Source organism: Drosophila sulfurigaster, chromosome 2L (assembly GCF_023558435.1).
Source record: "Drosophila sulfurigaster albostrigata strain 15112-1811.04 chromosome 2L, ASM2355843v2, whole genome shotgun sequence".
Classification (NCBI taxonomy): Eukaryota; Metazoa; Arthropoda; class Insecta; order Diptera; family Drosophilidae; genus Drosophila; species Drosophila sulfurigaster.
The window spans coordinates 12150561-12169642 of NC_084881.1; the positions used below are offsets into that span (position 1 = coordinate 12150561).

At 35.7% G+C, this 19082-nt stretch overlaps 2 protein-coding genes and 1 long non-coding RNA gene across 8 annotated transcripts in view; 2 read left to right on the forward strand and 1 right to left on the reverse strand.

Moving 5' to 3' along the window:
• LOC133835255 (fibrinogen-like protein 1) overlaps window positions 1-19082 on the reverse strand; it is a 150125-nt gene that overhangs the window by 84956 nt on the left and 46087 nt on the right. The window lies entirely within an intron of this gene.
• The window catches only part of LOC133835289 (uncharacterized), a 115162-nt gene that overhangs the window by 34412 nt on the left and 61668 nt on the right, over window positions 1-19082 (forward strand). The window lies entirely within an intron of this gene.
• Window positions 11633-12838, forward strand: LOC133850049 (cell death abnormality protein 1-like). The gene has a single exon (XM_062286008.1). The coding sequence runs from the start codon at window positions 11659-11661 to the stop codon at window positions 12775-12777; it is 1119 nt and encodes a 372-aa protein (XP_062141992.1). The 5' UTR covers window positions 11633-11658; the 3' UTR covers window positions 12778-12838.

The window sequence follows — 19082 nt, forward strand, 5'->3', positions numbered from 1 at the left end:
CATTCTCAGAATATTGACTTTATATAAAGTTAAATCAATATTAATGTGTTGATTCTGTCATTAAACTATCTAAAATATATTAATACACCTTTTTAAATGGTATTTATTTTTCATTCATAGTCTCTTTCATATTCAATTTATTTAAAGCTCAAAATTGCAACTTGCAGTAAGCAAAGCAACTTTAAAGCTCTCAAAACAATAATTTTACTTCAAGGAAAGAGTATTTGGTATTCCACTTTACACAGCAACTCCTTTTTTGATGTCGTTTTTTTGTGTTGTGTCATCAACTTTGACCTTTTGCAAGCAGTCCGTCGCTCTCAACATGTTTCGCTGCTCTCTCTCTCTCTCTATCTCTATGTCTCTCATTGCCTATCGCTTTGTGTGTTTAATGTGCGTCTCACGCAACAGTTTGACAGTCATTGGATTTCACTTGAGTCTGTCTCCCGTTTCGTCTCGTCTCCCTCTTGCTCAGGTTTTGCGACGTCAATGCTGTTGCCTCTTATTATTGTTTAACGGGCAATGATTAACGATGTCTGACAACAATAGAGCTGCCTCTCTCATTCGCTCTCTGTCTCTCTTGTTAGCCTAAAGAATTTTTGCCAATGACCCAGAAATTGTTTTTGGAGTGCGTTGGGAATTTTTGCTGCCAAGTTTAGCGAGACAGCGACAGAGACAGAGAGAGAGAGAGACACTGAAGAATTTGTATTCAATGTATTTGATGTTAATTAACCTGTCGAGTAATCGATTAATCGCTTCTTGTTAAATGGAATGCACAATCGAGAATGAGTTGTTGTGTGCGTTAGTTAAATGTCTGGAATTTCGATTACACATAACATTTAAGCTAATCTACATTTCAATTGTTTCTGGAATGTTTATTTAAATCGCATACTTGGCGCCTCGGAGAACATAAATTGACTGCAAGCGATTTGCATGATTATCGATTAGCATTTTTAGCTATACAATTAAACAATTGCAAGTGCTTAACAAACAGTATTTAAATCTTTATTAAGGTGACGCTTATATTTATCGATTGTCAGTTAATCGATGGGGTTTTTAAGTGATTAATGCAGCTGTCAATCGATAAGTCACATAATCAAGCAGTCTTTAAATCAGTTGGTAAGTTTTCTTTTTGAATTTTATATATTTTTGTAGTATAATTTTGTTATTTATATTTGTATATTATTATAACTTTCTGGCTACTGAAAATGTATTTAACATGCAGGAGTAATAGTATTTATGTCTTTTTGTATATTAGTGCGGTATATTTTAAGAATAATACCCAACAGTCGGGTAAATTCAGGTGATTATTATTATTTTTTTTTTGAAGAGGAAACTTACCTTTACCGAATTTTGTTGCAATTTTTAAATGTATACATATATCATTTATTTGATCGAACAGACAGTCAATAAAATAGTTCAGTTTAAGAGCTGAATATTTATCGCTGTCAATCTGTCATCAGAAGAAAAATTTAAAGAATCCAATTTGTATATCTATCGATATCTGTCAACACTCTATTAAATCATAGATACATATTTGTATTTTTTCTTCATTAAACGATGATCATTTCATTTTAATTTTGTATCATCGTTTATTAATATTTTCCTCGATTAAATTGTCTTGAATTTTGATTCATTTGTAGGCAGATTGGAATGCCAAAGAATATAAAATATTATATTATTTGAACATATGGAATTAAAATGCGCCCATAAAAAAAAAAAAAAACGGAACTTGAGAAGGCGACGAAATGACCAATTTTTCTGCGTATTATTTATAAATATTGTTTCGCTGGAATTCACAATGAAATCATGTCAAACAAAAACAAGAGAACTGAACTGTAGCTTTAATTATAATCAAGAGGATTTTGCACGCTCGTCCAGTTCGCCATACTAAACTACATTTTCAATTTTCGCTGAGGGAGATGGCAGCTTTTATTTTATTGTACATTTATTATGTGTATTACATTGTTGTTGTTGTTGTTGTTGCTGTTGCTTTTGCTCTTTCTTTCGTTTGTTTTTGTTATGTTTTATTTGCCTTTTGCTGTGTTGTGTTGTCGTCTCATGTGAAAAACCTGCCTCAAGGTTATTGGCTTCTTGCTAACCGAAAAAAACAACGAAAAAAAAAAACGGTGCCTAAAGAGAGCGCAACGAAGAGCGAGAGAGAGGCAAAGCAAGCAATTTCTCCATTACAAACGACGCTCGCTCTTTTTTTGTGGTTGTTGTTTTTATTGTTGCTGTCTGAGCTTGGCTCGCGACTGCGCTGCTGACTGCGCTGTTGTTAAATAGACACACCGCAAAAATGAAACTTATCGAGTTCATTATCTTTTATGCTTTTTACTTTTGAGCGTCGCCGACTGCGGCCCCAACATAATAATCGTAATAAGGTCAAGGATTTTCTTTATACATACTATTCTCTTTTTTTATTATTTATTTTTGAGCCAGAATATTTCTGCTGTTCTCATTATTGTTCTGCTTCTTTTCAGTCTTCGGCATGTGCCGTTAATTTACATGCACAGACTTGTTTACAAGCAAAAGTGTGAAAACGATGAGATATAACATTACGTTTTTCTTCCTCCTTCCAATTAAAATTGTGCTGCCAAGAAGAAGATGATGAAGAAGAAGAAGCAGCAGAGCTGCATTCTTCGACTTATTCACATTCTATTACAGTTAGAGTTTTGCCTCTTCTTCTTCGTCATCTTCATCTTGGAGAAACTTTCACAAGTTTTGCCGTCAACAGCTGCTCTCGTAACTTGCCGAACTCCCCTCGCATCTCGCACCGTGACTTTTCAACTTCTTCTCTTTTTAACCACTTAGAAGAATCATCAACTTGTTTTGCCCCAGCTACTTTTTTCTTGAGCGAAAAAAAAACTTTTGCATGCCACTTTAATTTGCGCAACAACAAACAAAAAAAAAAAACAACAAACAAGAGCAAAGGAAAAATAAAGTTACAGTTTGAAGCCGCTGGTCAGCATAACGAAGTTTACAGTTTTGCAGCCGCGCACTTACACATTGATAATGCGTGCATATGGCAACGCATTTATAATGAACTTAAACAATGCGAAGAAACAAGATGGCAAATGTGGACAGCTGGAGCACAAACATACATACATACATACACAAAAAGTAACACACATTTGCAGCGTCGCGACGCTGACGTCTGACGAAACGTTCATTGCTTTTTTCAGCAGACGCGCGTCGCGTTGCGTCGACGTCAGCGTCAGCATGGCACACGCTCTTCGGTTCAGTTTCTGATTCACTTTTTGCTGCTGACTACTTTTGTTGTTGTTCTTATTTTGCTGATTTCGGCTGGCCCCAAAAACTGTTTGATGGCTGCCCGATTGCTCAGTTGCGCCGCTCTTTACACACACACACGCACACACAAACTTGAGTGTGCTGTCTCGTTCACGCGGCTTGCAAGTGTGCGCTGTGGCTGGCCATTGCTCTTTGCTTTGCTTCTTTTTTGCTGCTGCCGCTGTTTGTTGTTGTATTTGACAAATGAGCAAATGACAGCGTCCAATGTCTGTTGCTCAGTTGGCGCTGCCGTTGCCGCTGCTGTTGACACTGATGACAGTTTGCCGTAAATAACAGAAAAGAACAACTAAGAGTGGGCCCGACTTTTAACATACACAGTGTGCATTTTTAAAGAGAAGGCATATAAGATGTTTAATGTGAACAAAGTAGCGGCAATTGTGTTATTTTGTTATCTAAATATTATTGTAAGCATAATAGTGTTTATTAACTGATCTACCCGTTTAATCTTTGCTTAGCGGGTATTCAAAAGAAACGAGATAACAATGCCAGGCGCCGGACTATCTAACAGTAATACAAATAATAGCAAATACATACATATGTATGCCTGTTAACATAACATAGAAATGTTAATATACATTACATTACTTATGCTAACAGAATCTTTTTAGTTTTATCAAACTTTGCCTTGATGCATATCTATGCAATAAATGTGTATCTATGTATATGTATATGTATATGAACACGCCCCAACCTTGTTGCTGCTGGAACATCTGCTAAGCTGAGCTTTAACTACTGCATAAGTACGACAAAAAATATGAAAAACGAAAAACCAACAACAACCAATTAAAAACTCATCAAATTGCAGAGCAGAAAACTCCCAAAGCGAAGAGTTTGTCTCTCCCCTTGCTCTTCCTTTCCCTCTTGCGTTCACTCGCTCTTATACAGTCTGGCTGGCTTTTGCATGTAATGGAACCAGTGGTGGAAGGGGGCAAAACTTTGGTGTGGGGAGCAAAGGCAAAAAAAACATTTGGCAACCCATCGCGGCGACCTTATGTTGCTTAGCACGCCCACAACGTCCGCCCGTCTGCACTCCTCTCTCTCTCTCTCTTGCTTGCTACTCTTGCACACGCTCTCTTAAAAAAAAAAAGGAAAAACGTTATTGCTGGCAGAGTCGAGGCTGTTGCTGAAAATTGTTGCTGTTTCGCCGGCAGCAACATTTCGTCTACTGCTGCTTTTGCTCGCTTATTTGGTTCCCCCACTAGTACGTGTATGTGTGTGTGTGTGTGTGTGAGTGTTCGTACACAGACACAACTTCACATTGCTTGTTGTGTTTTGCTTTCCATTTTGTTGCTGCCTTGACTGCCGTCGTTGTTGTTGTGTTTGTTTTTCTTGTATTTGTTGTGTGCGCGTTCGCTCTATTTGGCTTAAGTGTTGCTTATTGTTTTTGTTGCTGCTGCTGCTTCTGCTGTTTTTGTTGTTGCTTTCTTTTCAGCTGCTTTTACTGTTTACAGTTATTTTCTATTTTGCAATACACTTGCTAAAGGGTATCATAATATTGTAACGCAGCTTACAGCAGCCAATCGTTAGCATAAACTTTGCGTCCGTCTTTCCGTTTATTGCAGTTCTCTTTATTTCGTCAGTTTTAGCACTTTTGCTTATGCAACTTTATTTAGAGAGGTAGTAAATAAGTAAAAATCAGCTGATTTCGAATGCTGTTAGTGTTTTGTTGTAGTTTTTATTGTTAATCTTCCATTTTCTGAAATTTGCAAGTGTATTCCATATTTGTTACATTCACTGCTTAGTTCGCTTCTTCTCATTGCTCTTTGAGAGTTCCAAAACGACAAATAAATGCAAATAAATATCTAGAGCTTAGCATCGTTTACCAACACCGCATCTATGCAGCTTAACAACACTGGTGACGCTGTTGTCGAATTCGTCTTAACACTTAAAATGCTGTGCCAAATATTGATCCAATCTCTTTCTGTCTCTTTCTTGCGCTCTCTTGTTGGCACAATTAGCCAAACGTTTTTTTTTACATGTCATAAACATTTGTGTCATTGTCATACCGAGAAAGCCCTAACGGTAACACACCCATGCAATCTCCCCCTCCCACTCCCTCTTCCTCTTCCTGCCTCTTAGTTGTTGGCCAACTTAATGATGTTTGGTTTTTGGCCACTTGACAGAGGGATGAGCAATATTATTGACCTCACTCTTTGCACAGCGAACACTGACAATTCTCTGGCCAAATTGGATATAGGTTACCTCCCACTCTTTCCCACCCCCTCTCTCTCTCTTTCTCTCTATCTATGCAGTTCGTTCCATTGTGCCACATTTTGCGCCTCGTTTAGAAGCCCGTTTAGCCGGGGCATGATTAATGATGAGTCCGTTTTGGGGCCAAAATACTATGGTTATCTTTTCATTTTATTTAGTCAGTCGTGAAAGCTTTAATGCCGGTAACAGTTCAACTCGATTGAAGCACAGCATTTAGCAGAGATGATTCAATGACAATGCTGTAAAATGTTTGAGAAAAATTCGAGAATAGTAAATGGATGTAGAGACATTCATTTGAAGCAATTAAGTTATTTATATAATTTCCTAACTGTGTTTCAAATTAGTCTTAGTGAAAGGAAAGATAAAAATAACTTTAGCAAATGAAAAAAAAAAAGTAGCTTCAAGAAATTCGGAAGAGTTTGAAAAAAGCAAATCAACTCATTTTCTTTCATAACGTTATCCAACACTAATGAGGCACAACAACTTTTACATATTAAAGAAGGAAAGATCGAGCGAATTTATCGCCCTTTATATTAATGAATGATAAAAAAAAAGATTCTCGATTTTATACTACTCAATTTTAAATTAATCAAAATGACTACTCAATATTTCAAAGACAAAAAAACAAACAAAGAATTCTATAACTTATTATGATTGAGTTTCATGCTATAAAAATCTATAAAGCATTAGAAATCGTCGATTCGATATGAATACCTGATTCAAGAAATTCGGAAGACTTATAACGTTATCTAACAGTAATGAAGCTTAACAACATTCACATTTGTGTTAAAGAAAGAAAGGTTAAGCAGATTTATCGACTATTATATCAATGAATGATTTTGTATGGTTGAAAATATGGATTACAGCTTTAATTCAACTCAATTTTCAATTAATCAAAATGACTTTATAATTTTTTAAATAAAGAACGAATAACATGACTTATTTTGTTTAGGTTCCATACTATAAAAACATATAAATCATTAGAAATCTTTGATTCGATATTAATCCTAGAAATCGTCCTTTAATCAATACCTTCTCTCTATTTATCTTCTCTCCATGTTCGTGAAACTAATAATCATCGTCAGACTAATTGAATGCTTAGAACTTTGTTGTTTTGTTCGCATGATTTGAAGTGACGTCATCGTTGAGTGCAGACAAGTGATTACATTTAATTCTACTTTCTCTTTTCTTTCGCTGTCTCTCATGGTATCAGTTTTCAAAGATTGATATCAGAGCAATTTGTTGGCAAAGCCGAAGTCAATTAGATCCAAATTGGATTACAAATGAATTTGATGGCATTTATATAAATGCAATAAGATATACCGAAAAGAGCAAATTAATAATAATGATAATCATTATTACGATTATCTAGAGTATTTAATCATGCGATAAAACAAATATTGTACAATTCGCTTACGGGCAATTGCATTTAATTGTTATGACATTTGACGAATGTAATTTATTTACACAATTTCAGTTGAATGTCGAACAGCATCGAAATGGTTTTTAAATGCGCATTTTGTGTACATTTTAATCTGTGGCAATCAAATAAATTGACACATTTTTAATGCTGTCCCAGCAACAACAAAAGTTGTAATATTTCAACTTGTTTTGTATTTGCAACAATGCAAATTTCAATTGCATTTAATGCAACTTTCAATCAGCGAAAAAACATTTTCAGCGGGGGAGAAAATTATAAACTTTAACTGCTGGGTTTGGATTTGACATTTTTCAAGAGTCAAGGGGGAAATAAATTTTGGGAGATTTGAAATCATCAAGTGACATAGTCAACTATTATTTCTATAACTATTTCTCGATGCATCTTTAATTTATGATGATGCATTTTTAAAGGATTGTCTTCTAATCTAACTAAAGTTTATTTCCTGCAATTAAGGGATAAAAGATTCAATTTTAGTTTGCTATTAAAACTACAAAAAAATATGCAAAAATATTTTAAATACATTTCTCAATGTTATAAATTTTATTTCCTGGAGTGAAGAGATAAGATATTAAAGTTTAGTTTTCTCTTAAAACTAAAAGAAAAATGTAATATATATTTATATTATTTAGAAAAAAATGTATTTTTTGCAACGAAATGAATGAAAAAGATTCAATTTTAAACTTGAAATAAATGTAAAAATATTGTAATATTTAACAAAATATTTTCTGCAATGAAAGGATAAAAGCTTCAATTTAAGTTTGCTATTAAAACTTCAGAAAATGTAAAAATATTTTAATATTTTTAATAAAATGTATTCCATGAAATGAATGTGTTAAAGATTCAATTTAAGTTTGCTAATGAAACTTAAAACAGTGTGAATATAATTTAATATTTATTTAAATGGAAATCATTACCTTCACATGGTATTTAACTGTCGAGCACTCTCATCCGTTTCACGGAGGAAAGAATAAGTCGGAAGATTGCATGTTGAGTTGCCATTTCGCTTGCTTTGAAGTTTGGTTACCGATGAGGAAACACCAACATTCAATTTTTCACACATTCATTTTTTTAGGTGGGAGAAGTGAAGAAGTTGAAGGGAAAAAAAAATCCGAAACGATAAGTCTTAGTTCCCGTTATGTGGAATTCTGGAATCGCGGGGAAACTTTGGGCCGAGTTTCACAGCTGCATTTAATGTCAACTTAAATCAATTGAAATGTCAATTACAACAAAACATGAAACGAATAACGTATAAAGACGAAGTAAACTTTTATTTAGAAAGAGAGTCAAGGGAAGAGAGATATGCAACGGGTAACGGGGAGTAACGAGTAGGTGCAGGGTCTTGCATTTTCCAAAGTAATTGACTCGAATTGAAGGTGAGCACAGACGATGACAAACAACAACAACAACAAACGGACAAACTTGCTGCACAGTGGTGATGATATATAATATACAAAAAAAAAACATGAATGTAATAAATATGAAAACATTTCAAAAACAAACTTTATTTTAAATATGTAAATCGCAGAAAATATATAAAAATTAAACCTCAAATAAAATTTAAAATGAAAATTGTATAACAGGCAATATACTGCAGAATGTATCAGGAAAAATAAAATGTGGTATAAAATAATGGTATTTCTTAAAACACTAATTAATGGGAATATTCGAAAATTAAAACTGATAAAAAAAATATACAGAAAGCTATCGAGTACACTCGACTTCACATTTTTATTAAAACGATATTCCATTAATATAGCACAAAAATAATAAAATATAACGAAAGCTTTATTTGGTATATCGAGTGTGCTCGACTGTGAGATAGCCGCTACCCATTGTGAATGAAAGCAAAATAGTGTGTCGTTAATTTTCAAATATACCAAATAAGTATATAGCAAAAATACTAAAAATATACCAAATGCTATATTTGGTGTAATTGTATAGTATTACATTATAAATATACCATACTGTATAAAATATACTAGATATACTAGCTAAAAAAGCCAATTGCAGAAAACGTTTGTTACCATACAAAAGTATTTCTTAAATAACTTCTTCAATTTTTATATACTTTATAGCTTAGAAGTCGGCTCTTTCTGTGTGTTTCACTCACCAGAAAGAACTAAATCTGAAATATCGATAAAGAAAACATTTCCAATGCATTTATTAAATTTGTTTTCTACACTCCATTGCCAATTAATTGCATAAATGTAATTTGTATGCTAAATAATAATTTGCAAGCGCTTTTAGCCACTGTGTGCCGTGTGTTGACTGGGACCACCTTTTATTTTTAGATGCAGGTGGGCCACATAAAAGCAGAAGAGCCGCAGAGAGGCGACGGAGTGGCAGAGAAGTCGAGAGATGTTTTTCTGGGGTTGCCTGTTCTCCATCTCCATCGCTCTTTCTCTTCTCTCCACCTGCTTGGGAGAGTTGTTCGCTTCGCTTCAGTTCAGTTGCGTTCGGTGTCAGTTTGAAAACAGGTTGACACACAGCTTTAGTAGTTCAAATGTCGCCAGCGTTAGTCGAAGCTACTTTTGAGGGTCTCTTTTTGATACAGATACGGATACGAATCTCGATAAAGACACTGATAGAGATGCAGATACAGATACACCGAGTTACAGATACAGATACAGTTGCAGTTGCAGATACAGATACAAATTAGCTAGACTTGGAAGAGACTCACAAGGAATTAGCACAGCAGGCAAACAAGCTGAAAAAAAAAAACAGACAATCATCCGACATTGAAATCTCTTACGCCGATAGAGAATCTAGGGCAGAAATATCAAATATTCTTGGTGGCTACAACAACTGGAGATGAAGTGAGATCAAAGACATAATATTAAGAAGAATAAAGAGTGATTAAAGTGTATACGTTTTCTATTTGATATTTCTGCCCATTTTAAATGTTTCGACTGCCCGCAAGCAAATTGAATTTGAAACTGAATATTTCGTTAAAGACGTTGAAAATCTGAAGCGGATGTGGATTTCGCTCAATAGATCTGAACGAGAGAGGTCAAGTAATGATAACCTAGAGTCTCGGCCCTAGATTCTCTTCATAACTACAAGACTGTTAAACCTTTGCTGGATTATTTCAGGCAGGTTAGAAATGAGATAGAACAAAGTGAAACTAAGGAAAAGCAGATAAGTGAATTAAATTCTGATCTTATGGAAAAATATCATGAAATTGTAAGAATTCATGAAACATTCATGAAGGAGGCAGCTCTATGGGCTCTATGAGACTCTGAACTTTTAGTAGGGATGTCAGGTACAAACCAGAAGTCGGTTGATTTGTCATCGTCGTTATCATTTGAGGATCTTGATTTGAGCTGATTATAATGGCGTTTAACATAGCCACTTTTGGTGCGAACTATGTACATCATTTTCCCGACTGTACGATCAATTATTCCTTTAATCCACTTTTCTCCCCTTGAAAAATTTCGAGTGAAGACCGGCTGATTAATTCTTTACTTGATGTCTTCGTTTTTGTGTTGCACAGGCTTCTCAAATATTTGGCTCAATAATGTTCGAACTGGTCGACCGTGTATTAATTCCGCAGCAGTTTTTCCTTGGGCATTTGATGTAAACCTGTAGGAAGCGAGGTATTTGGTCACTGCTTCTCGAACTGTCAAACCATCAGATACATTTTTTTTTACAGAAAATTTGAAAGTCTGTACAAAACGCTCTGCCAATCCGTTGGATGCGGGGTGAAGAATTCCATGTGCGCTAATTCTCCGTCCCAAACATTCAATTTCATCTTTGAAAAAGAAGCATTTCGCCATTTTGCATCTAATTCTATTTTCCTGAAGGATTGCTAGAACTTGGTCTATTCTCTTTAAATGTTCTTCGCAGGTCGGCGCTGAGATGATGATGTCATTCAGATAATTTCCACAACCAAACTGACAACGAGCTACCCATTCTCTATGTGCTGTGAATGTTGCATTCCTTTTTTTAAAGAATTCGTACCGAGCTGCCACAATGTGTCGTTTCGTTTCGTTGTGAAATGATCTGTGAGCTTGTCTGTGAGTTGTTTGTATGTATGTATATGTGTTCCAATTGTTACTGCCGAACAGATTTTTTAAGTGTTCAAATATTGTTACACCACACCACGAAAGAAAATAAGCTTTTTATTTTTGATCTGCACTGACCGTTAAAGTGCTGCGATAATTGTTCGACCAGTCCTAAATAAACAACATCAATTACTCACCTCACACAAAATCGTCGCCGTCAGCAACAATGCATTCGCCTACGCCAACGTCGCTACTAACCGCAAAGTACGCCAGCGCCGCTGCCGCTGCCGCTATCCCACAGCCAATCTAGGCTATTCTGAAGATTTGTCAAATTTTCAGATCAGTGGCAACATAATGTTTGAAGGCTCCAATCAGTTCCCAACCGGTTTTAAATCCGGGAACTGTGCTGACAATGGGACTCATTTAATTGGGACTCATTTAATTGGGACTCATTGCCTTTGTTTAAATCAATTGAATTTGTGGTCCTATAAACATTTTATTTACTGCATATATTTTTGAGCGTTTTCACATTTCAATTTGGATTCACATACTTGCTACTTGCTACATGCTAATTATTTTTTGCTTATTGTCTTCGAGGCAAGCATCGCTTGCCTGTCAGTTCAGTAGTCGAGTGAACCTCACCTTGACCGGTTCTCCATCCAAGTCGTATCGAAATACAAATACAAAAGAGAAATGAAGCTCAGCTTGTGGTTGTGGCTCTGCCTCGTGGGCAGCAGTGTGGCACTTAGAAAGCATTTCTGTAAACGGAATATGTCCGTTAGCAGCATGGTGCCCGTTAATAAGCAGCCTTCGAAATGGATGTTCTGGAAGAAGGTTCAAGAAATCATCAAAACCTATGCCACACACGAGGAGCAGATCAGCTACAAAGTCATCTTGGAATGCTGCCCAGGCTATCTGCAAGTGGCCACTGGACTCTGTGAACCGATCTGTGAGCATGGCTGCCCCACCTTCGCCAGTTGTGTGGCGCCACAGCGTTGCCAGTGCAACGCAGGCTACGTATCTGCCACTAGTCAACGTGACAACAGCCACTACTGTGAGCCAGTCTGCGATTCGTTCTGTTCCGATGTCAGCGAATGCGTCGGACCCAACACCTGTGCCTGCAAGGAAGGCTATAACGCTGCTCAGCCCGTTGGCGATGCTGTGAGTGTTCCTTGTTTGCCCAGTTGTCGCCTGAACAATGGCTGTGAGAATGGAAAATGCGACGAGGCAGCTGATATCTGTGTCTGCAACGAGACGTATACGTGGAGTACGATTCTGCACGCCTGCATTCAAACACACTTTAGGCCCATAACCGAAGAGCAATCAGTGGAGCAGCAAGAGATGACTACGATCAGGGAGCAGGGCATTGAGGAGCCCAGCAAACCAATCGTCTGCGAAAAGGGGCTTGTTCTCTATGCGGGCCAATGTCGTGCCGAGTTTGTTGAGAGCAACGAGTTGCAGGTGAAGCATTGCCGCCACACCGGCTGTGGAGCACATCAGACCTGCGACGAGGCGACTGGCAACTGCACCTGCAACATTGGCTATTCGAAGGATGAACCCAAGGAAGGCGTCACCACGCTAACGTGTCATCGCAGCATCTTGGGCGACAAATTGAGAATCAATGAGGCTGTTGATGACAAATATGGGTTCAACTTTTTCATAATACTCGGCTTCTCGTCTGGCTTTCTTTTTGTGCTCATCGTGGCCGGCTTGACTACGCGCATCCGACGTGGTCATCATGGGGGATCTCAGGAAGTGCTGCAATGTGAATTCTCGCAGAAAACTTATGATGTGAGTGAGCTTGTGCCATGAGCAGTTGACATCATTGGCATGGGCTGTGCTAGTTGAAGTTTCATTATTAGTCGCTAAGTTTTGCATATTCATTTCTCGTATATCTTTAAGTTGAATTTATACAATCTTTGTTTACTTTATATCTAGTGCTCCCAACTTTGTTTTCCATACTAAATACAAATAAAAACAAGTAAGAAAGTTACAGTCGAGTGTGCTCGACTGTGAGATACCCGCTACTCATTTTTAATAAGGGCAAAATATTGCGGTATTATTTTCAAAATATACCGAAATACTAAAAAAAATACTAAAAATGTACCAAATGGTATGTTTGGTATATCGATACAGCACACCATTCAAAATATACCATAGACGGCACAATGTACCAGATTGCCGCCCACAGCAACTATGAGCTCTAGTAATTAGGCGTTTTTGCCCATACAAAAGTATTTCTTTAATAACTTCCACAATTTGTATCTGATCGCAACCAAATTTTCAGGAATATAGTAATTATTGTATATACCAAAGTTCGCAACTCTAGCTTTAAAATTACGCTTGTTATTCAATTTTTTTGATTTGCGGGGGCGGAAGTGGGCGTGGCAAAAATTTGAAACAAACTTGATCTGCGTGCAAACATAACAAATGATGTCGAAAAAAAATTATAACTCTATCTCTTATAGTCTCTGAGATCTAGGTGTTCATACGGACAGACGGACATGGCTATATCGTCTCGGCTGTTGACGCTGATCAAGAATATATATAAACTTTATAGGGTCGGAGATGCCTCCTTCTACTTGTTTCATACATTTCCTGCCGGCACAAAGTTTTAATACCCTTCTACCCTATGGGTGGCGGGTATAAAAAACACACGCCAGACGTGAATTTCATGCTGATGATGAACCCAATTGTGTTTCGTGTCATGAGTCTGGTGTACGCATTTTTTTTTAAACTACTATTCTAATCTGATGTAAATTAAAAAATATATTTGTATTTGTATTTGTCGGCGCACACTAAGAGTGTGTGTATGTTGGTATGAGTGTATATACATATAGGAATATTGCATCAGTCACTAATTGTGTGTGTATGGTGTCGCTTTAAAAAGTGTCGTTTTAACAGGGCGACAGCGTAGTGTCGCTGTCTTGTTGGGGAAGATAAAGATAAATTAAAAGATTTGTTGGAAAAATATTCAAAATCTTTTATTAATGGAATTTCTTCGACTAGAGTTAATTCGGAACAAATGAAAATTAAATTAATACACCCAAGAAAAATTGTTCAAAGAAGACCATATCGGCTCAGCCCAAATGAAAGAGAATTGGTACTAGAGAAGATTAATGAATTATTACAATGTAAAATTATACAGCCAAGTTGCTCACCATACGCAAGTCCCATAATGTTGATTAACAAAAAAGACGGCACTCATCGTTTGTGTGTTGATTACCATGAATTAAATTTTAATACAGTTACAGATAGATATCCCTTGCCCCTCATATCGGACCAGATAGCCAGACTTTATGGAGCGAAATATTTTACATGTTTAGACATGGCAATGCCTTTTGGTCTCAGAAACGCACCTTCAGTATTTCAACGCACAGTCATGCAAGCACTTGGAGACCGTGCAAATACGTTTGTTGTCGTTTATATGGATGACGTAATGGTGGCTGCTGCAACAAAAAGTGAGGCTTTGGAAAGGTTGCAAATTACTCTTGATTGTCTAGGATATAATATCTAGGATATGAAGTGAGTGCAGGTGAAATCCGCCCGATTTTGCTTAAAGTTACAGCGTTAACTACTTTGCCACCTCCTCAGTCAGTTTCTGCTTTAGGCCAATTTATTGAATTAACGTCTTATTTCTGGGAATTGCGTGCCAGCGCAGCCGAGGGAAATTTAAATTTCCCTTTGGCAGAATTTATACTTGACGTTTCTTGTTGAAAATCAGTTCCGCATATACGGCAAACTGAAAGGATAAATTCTTTTCTGGAAGAAATCTTGTATGTTGTCTGCTACTAAAACACAATTGGTAAGAAAAAAGAAAATGACACAGAAGTGAAAGAAGAAGAAGAAGAGGCAGCAACAGCAACAGAAGACAAACAACTTCAATAACATGAAGCGAACTTGCAATTACAAAACTCAAACTCAAACTTCAAGCTTCAAACTCAGCAAGGGGCAAGAAGCAAGTGCACAAAAAAGTTTGTCAAAGTGCTCGTCGATTTGTTTATCAGGTTTGCGCAGTTGGTAATCCCTTTATGTTTTCAGCATTCTCTCTTCGCTCTTCACTCTCCGCTCTTCTCTTCTTCACCTGCTTCGTTGTCTACAGTTGTGCAAAAGTCATTTCGTTTGGGGGCAAATATTAAGTCGACAGTCGCCATGCTTCTTCTTCTTCTTCCCCCCTCTTTTCACCTGTCTTCTCTCTCTTTCCTTCTGCTCACGCTTGATTTTCACTCTTTGCTGTTGTTGTTGTTATTGTTGGCTTGATGAATTTTTGAGTTTGCCAAGTCGCAAGAGCAAGAAAAAGGCAAAGAAAACGTGAACTGTGACCAGTAATTAGAAAACTTGTAAGCTCTGATTTTTACTTCTCATTTGTCTCTCTCGCTCAAACTACTAATGCAAAAATTATTCTTCATAATTGCTGCACTTCTATGCTTAAAGGTATTCAAAATTTCGATAATTATATGAGTCAAATAATGAAGCTTATGTTGATTATATCTATTGCATTTATTCGACAAAAATATACGATGTGATTTTGTTTAATTCAGAATTTTATAAAGTATATAAAGTAGTTGCATTCAGTAGCCTTCTAAAGGTATCGAACTATCGATACTTATTGACGATGTTGCCAGATTAATACAAGTAGGGTTGCCAGATGCACATCAAACAATATTACTATCAATATGGATTCATTATTTTGAAGAAAATCCCTGTTGTTTTTTGTTAAAAATATTTTTTATATTAAAAAAAACATTAAAAAAAACCTTCGAAATAACTCAAAATAATTGAAATTTCTTTTAAAAGTCTACTGAATTGATTCTGATTTGTAAAACAAAGAATTTTATATATAATGTTTTAGTCTACTGGATTTGAGTTATTTGTCAAACCTATAAAGTTTCACATATATATATTTAATAAAAGAGGAATTCAGCAATTATTTGCATTATTATATATTATTATTATTATTATTGATTATGAAATTTTTACTGAATATTCCATATGTTTCTTTAAACTGCAAAAAGAGCAAAAGAATAAAACATTTTATTATATTTTATGCCTCTTTAGTTTAACATTTAAGTGATCCATGAGACTAAAATAACAAGTACAGAAATTATATGCTGGAATTACAAATATGGCGAAAATGTTGCACTATCTTAAACAAATTAAATATATTCCGAAACATTTTGTATTTTGAGTAAAAATAACTTTTATAGCTCTTGATTAGCATTTTAATTGGTTTTGGAATTATATTTCTGTTTTAGGATAACTACATTTTTACAATGAGACCAAAAAATGAACAAATTTATGAATGAAGAAAAGTTCCTTAAATCAATCTTGGCTGTAAATATAGCGCTAGTCTATAGCAAAAAAATAAATCTTGTTTACTTTTAAACTTGTTTCACTTTATGTTTTATCATTGTATAATATCGTAAGCGATAAATTCCTTCAGAAAATTACTCATATTCGAATAAATTTGTATTACAAAGTCTAGTATTTAAATTTATACTTTTCAACACATCAGTTATTAAAATAACGTTTCAATTTATGCAGCTTCAAGAATCATTTATGATATTCAAATCATGGTTTCTATGTCTGTTTCATATTAAAATATCAACACGCTCTGTATGACATTCAATAAAATTTAACTCAATTCATATTTCAAATTATTCAAAAGCAAAATTAAAATATAGTATAAAATTCAGCTCAATTCATTTTAGTGAAGTGATTCTCATATTTTATGCCGAAATTCGAAATACTTTATTTCATAAAAATATTGTTTGCATCAAATTTGATGACTTTGAAGTTTTGCATTTCAATTGATGCAGCTTTATTCAAAATGCAAATTGAAACGTATACTTGATATGCGAACCGATAATTGAACAAATGATTCGGATAAATTCCTATCGAATATCAACGCGAATTTGCGGTAAATCAATTTCATTGAGAAATGCGGTAAAAGCCAAAAGAGAGGCAAACAAGCAAAACAATTAACCGTTTACCCCCACCCCGAAAAAAAAGGGCAGACGAAGCTGGCTTACAACACTCACACACACACAGTCACTTAGCCATCAAAGTCAGTTAGTCAATGCCGCAGGCCAAATTACAGGGAAAATCCCCCCCGCTTTTCCCCCCTTTCAACGCGTAATCACAGCTCATATAATCATAATTATGAGGCGCAGCCTATGTGCCACGCCTCCCTACCATGCAAACGGTCCTTAGCACTCAACCTCCTTCTCCTCCTCTTCCTCCTTTCGACATCATCGTCGTCGTCGCATCCGTGTGGCGCGTGCAACGTGGCGTATGAGCAATTTGCTTCAAACGCAAAGTGAAAAAGCGACGAACGCATTTTCAAATGCCAAGCGAAGCATATGCTGTGGCCACGCCTCCCTTCTCCCCCCTCACTGCCTCGCTCTGACCGCCCCCCTTTTGTGGCAGCTTGTGTTAGTTCAGTGCTCATTATGAAATTATGCAAAGATATTTCTTGTTTTTCTCATCTTTTTTTTTTTTATATGTTTTTTAGCTACACGCAAAGTGTGCAAAAAATAGATTTTTTTCACTTTGGTTTCGCACTCACACACCTTCCTCCCCCTCCCCCTTCTCGTCTCTCCTTTCAACCTTGCAGCAGTAGTAAAAATATGCATGCAATTTACACAAAATGAAGAAAAATGCTGCCAAGCTATGAAAATATAAGTTTTCTTTTTGCCTTCTTGCTCTGTTTTTATTTCGTTACTTTGCATTCTGCTTTCAACGTCTCTCCCTCTCCCTCTTTCTATCTCCGGCTGGGCTCCTTAATGAAATGAGTAAATATTTTGGTCTTGTATTATATTTTATACATCAACTTTTCGCGTAGTCTATAAAAAAATTGAGCAAATTTTGGCGGTTGATTTAATAAGGCAAAGAGCGTCTTGCTTAAAGACTGCATTCTTAAAAGTCTTGACTTTATCTTAAGCAAATATTTAAAAGCAGTTGTCGAATTATATTTATATTTCTTTGTCTTATTGAATGATGAAGTAAATATGAAATATGCTTCAAGTATTTTACTTAAAGTGTTTAACCAAAATTTTGAGCCTATCATAAGGCAAATTTTTTAGAACAGTTGTCGAATGTTATGTTAAATTTGCCTTTATTTAAAATTATAAATATTTTCAAAAATCATTATTTTTGAAGCTTCAGTTCAATGGCTAAATCTTATAAAACGTACCAAAGTTCAAAATGAATTCAGGCTTTATATAAATATTGATTTAGCAATTTAATAAGCATACCAATTAACACAATTTTAAGCTTTAATTTACATCTCAAATTTGCTGAAATATTTTTATAAAAAGAGCTGCAATTTGACCTCCGCTATAATTTGAACAGCAGCTTATAAAGTTGAACGGAAATTAGGAAGTTCAGATTAAGAATATTTAATTAATGATTAATTAATTAAGCTGAAATATTCAGAACTTACTTAAAAGTCTTTAAACTTGATTATTTTATAAGAAGTTTAATAGCATGAATTTGATTTCTTTATGAAGCCTAATCATTCTAATGCGTAATGATTTAACTTGAGTTTAGTTCACCTTAAAATACAGGGTATCTCTTTCTCAAATATTCTTGTTCATGTTCTAAAGAGAAACTCATTACAGTAAAGTGGAAAGTTGAAGTGAAAAACTCATCTTCAACTATGTTAAAATAAGCGGCCTACATTTTGATGCCATATCCCTATATACATTTTCGTTTGTGGGTTTTAACCCAATTCGTAAAATACGAAAATACGAAAATATCTTTTGGCGAAAAGTTCAATAAATGCTCCCATTTTGCAACCAAAAATTACGCGCCCATCAACCCAATTGCTGCCACCGCTACTGAGCAAAGTAGATGAGGCTTTTCATTTCATGTTGCATCGCAAAAGACGTGAATACTCTTTACCCCCCACTTCTCCCTTCTTCATTTCGCTCTCTTTGATTCCCTGGCTATTCTGGAAGCTAGAGCAACGATTTCCTGGCATCACGAGCGCACAGTAAAACCGGAAAATTTTCTACATCCTGACTGGGCGAGTGACGACTGACTGCTAAAATGCACTTCACAAAAAAACACAGAAAAAAGAAGAACAAGTAACGCACTTGCACAGTGGGGTATGC

What these genes read in the sequence shown, in the direction of transcription:
- LOC133850049 (XM_062286008.1), top strand. Translation starts at nt 11,659, where the DNA reads ATGAAGCTCAGCTTGTGGTTGTGGCTCTGCCTCGTGGGCAGCAGTGTG.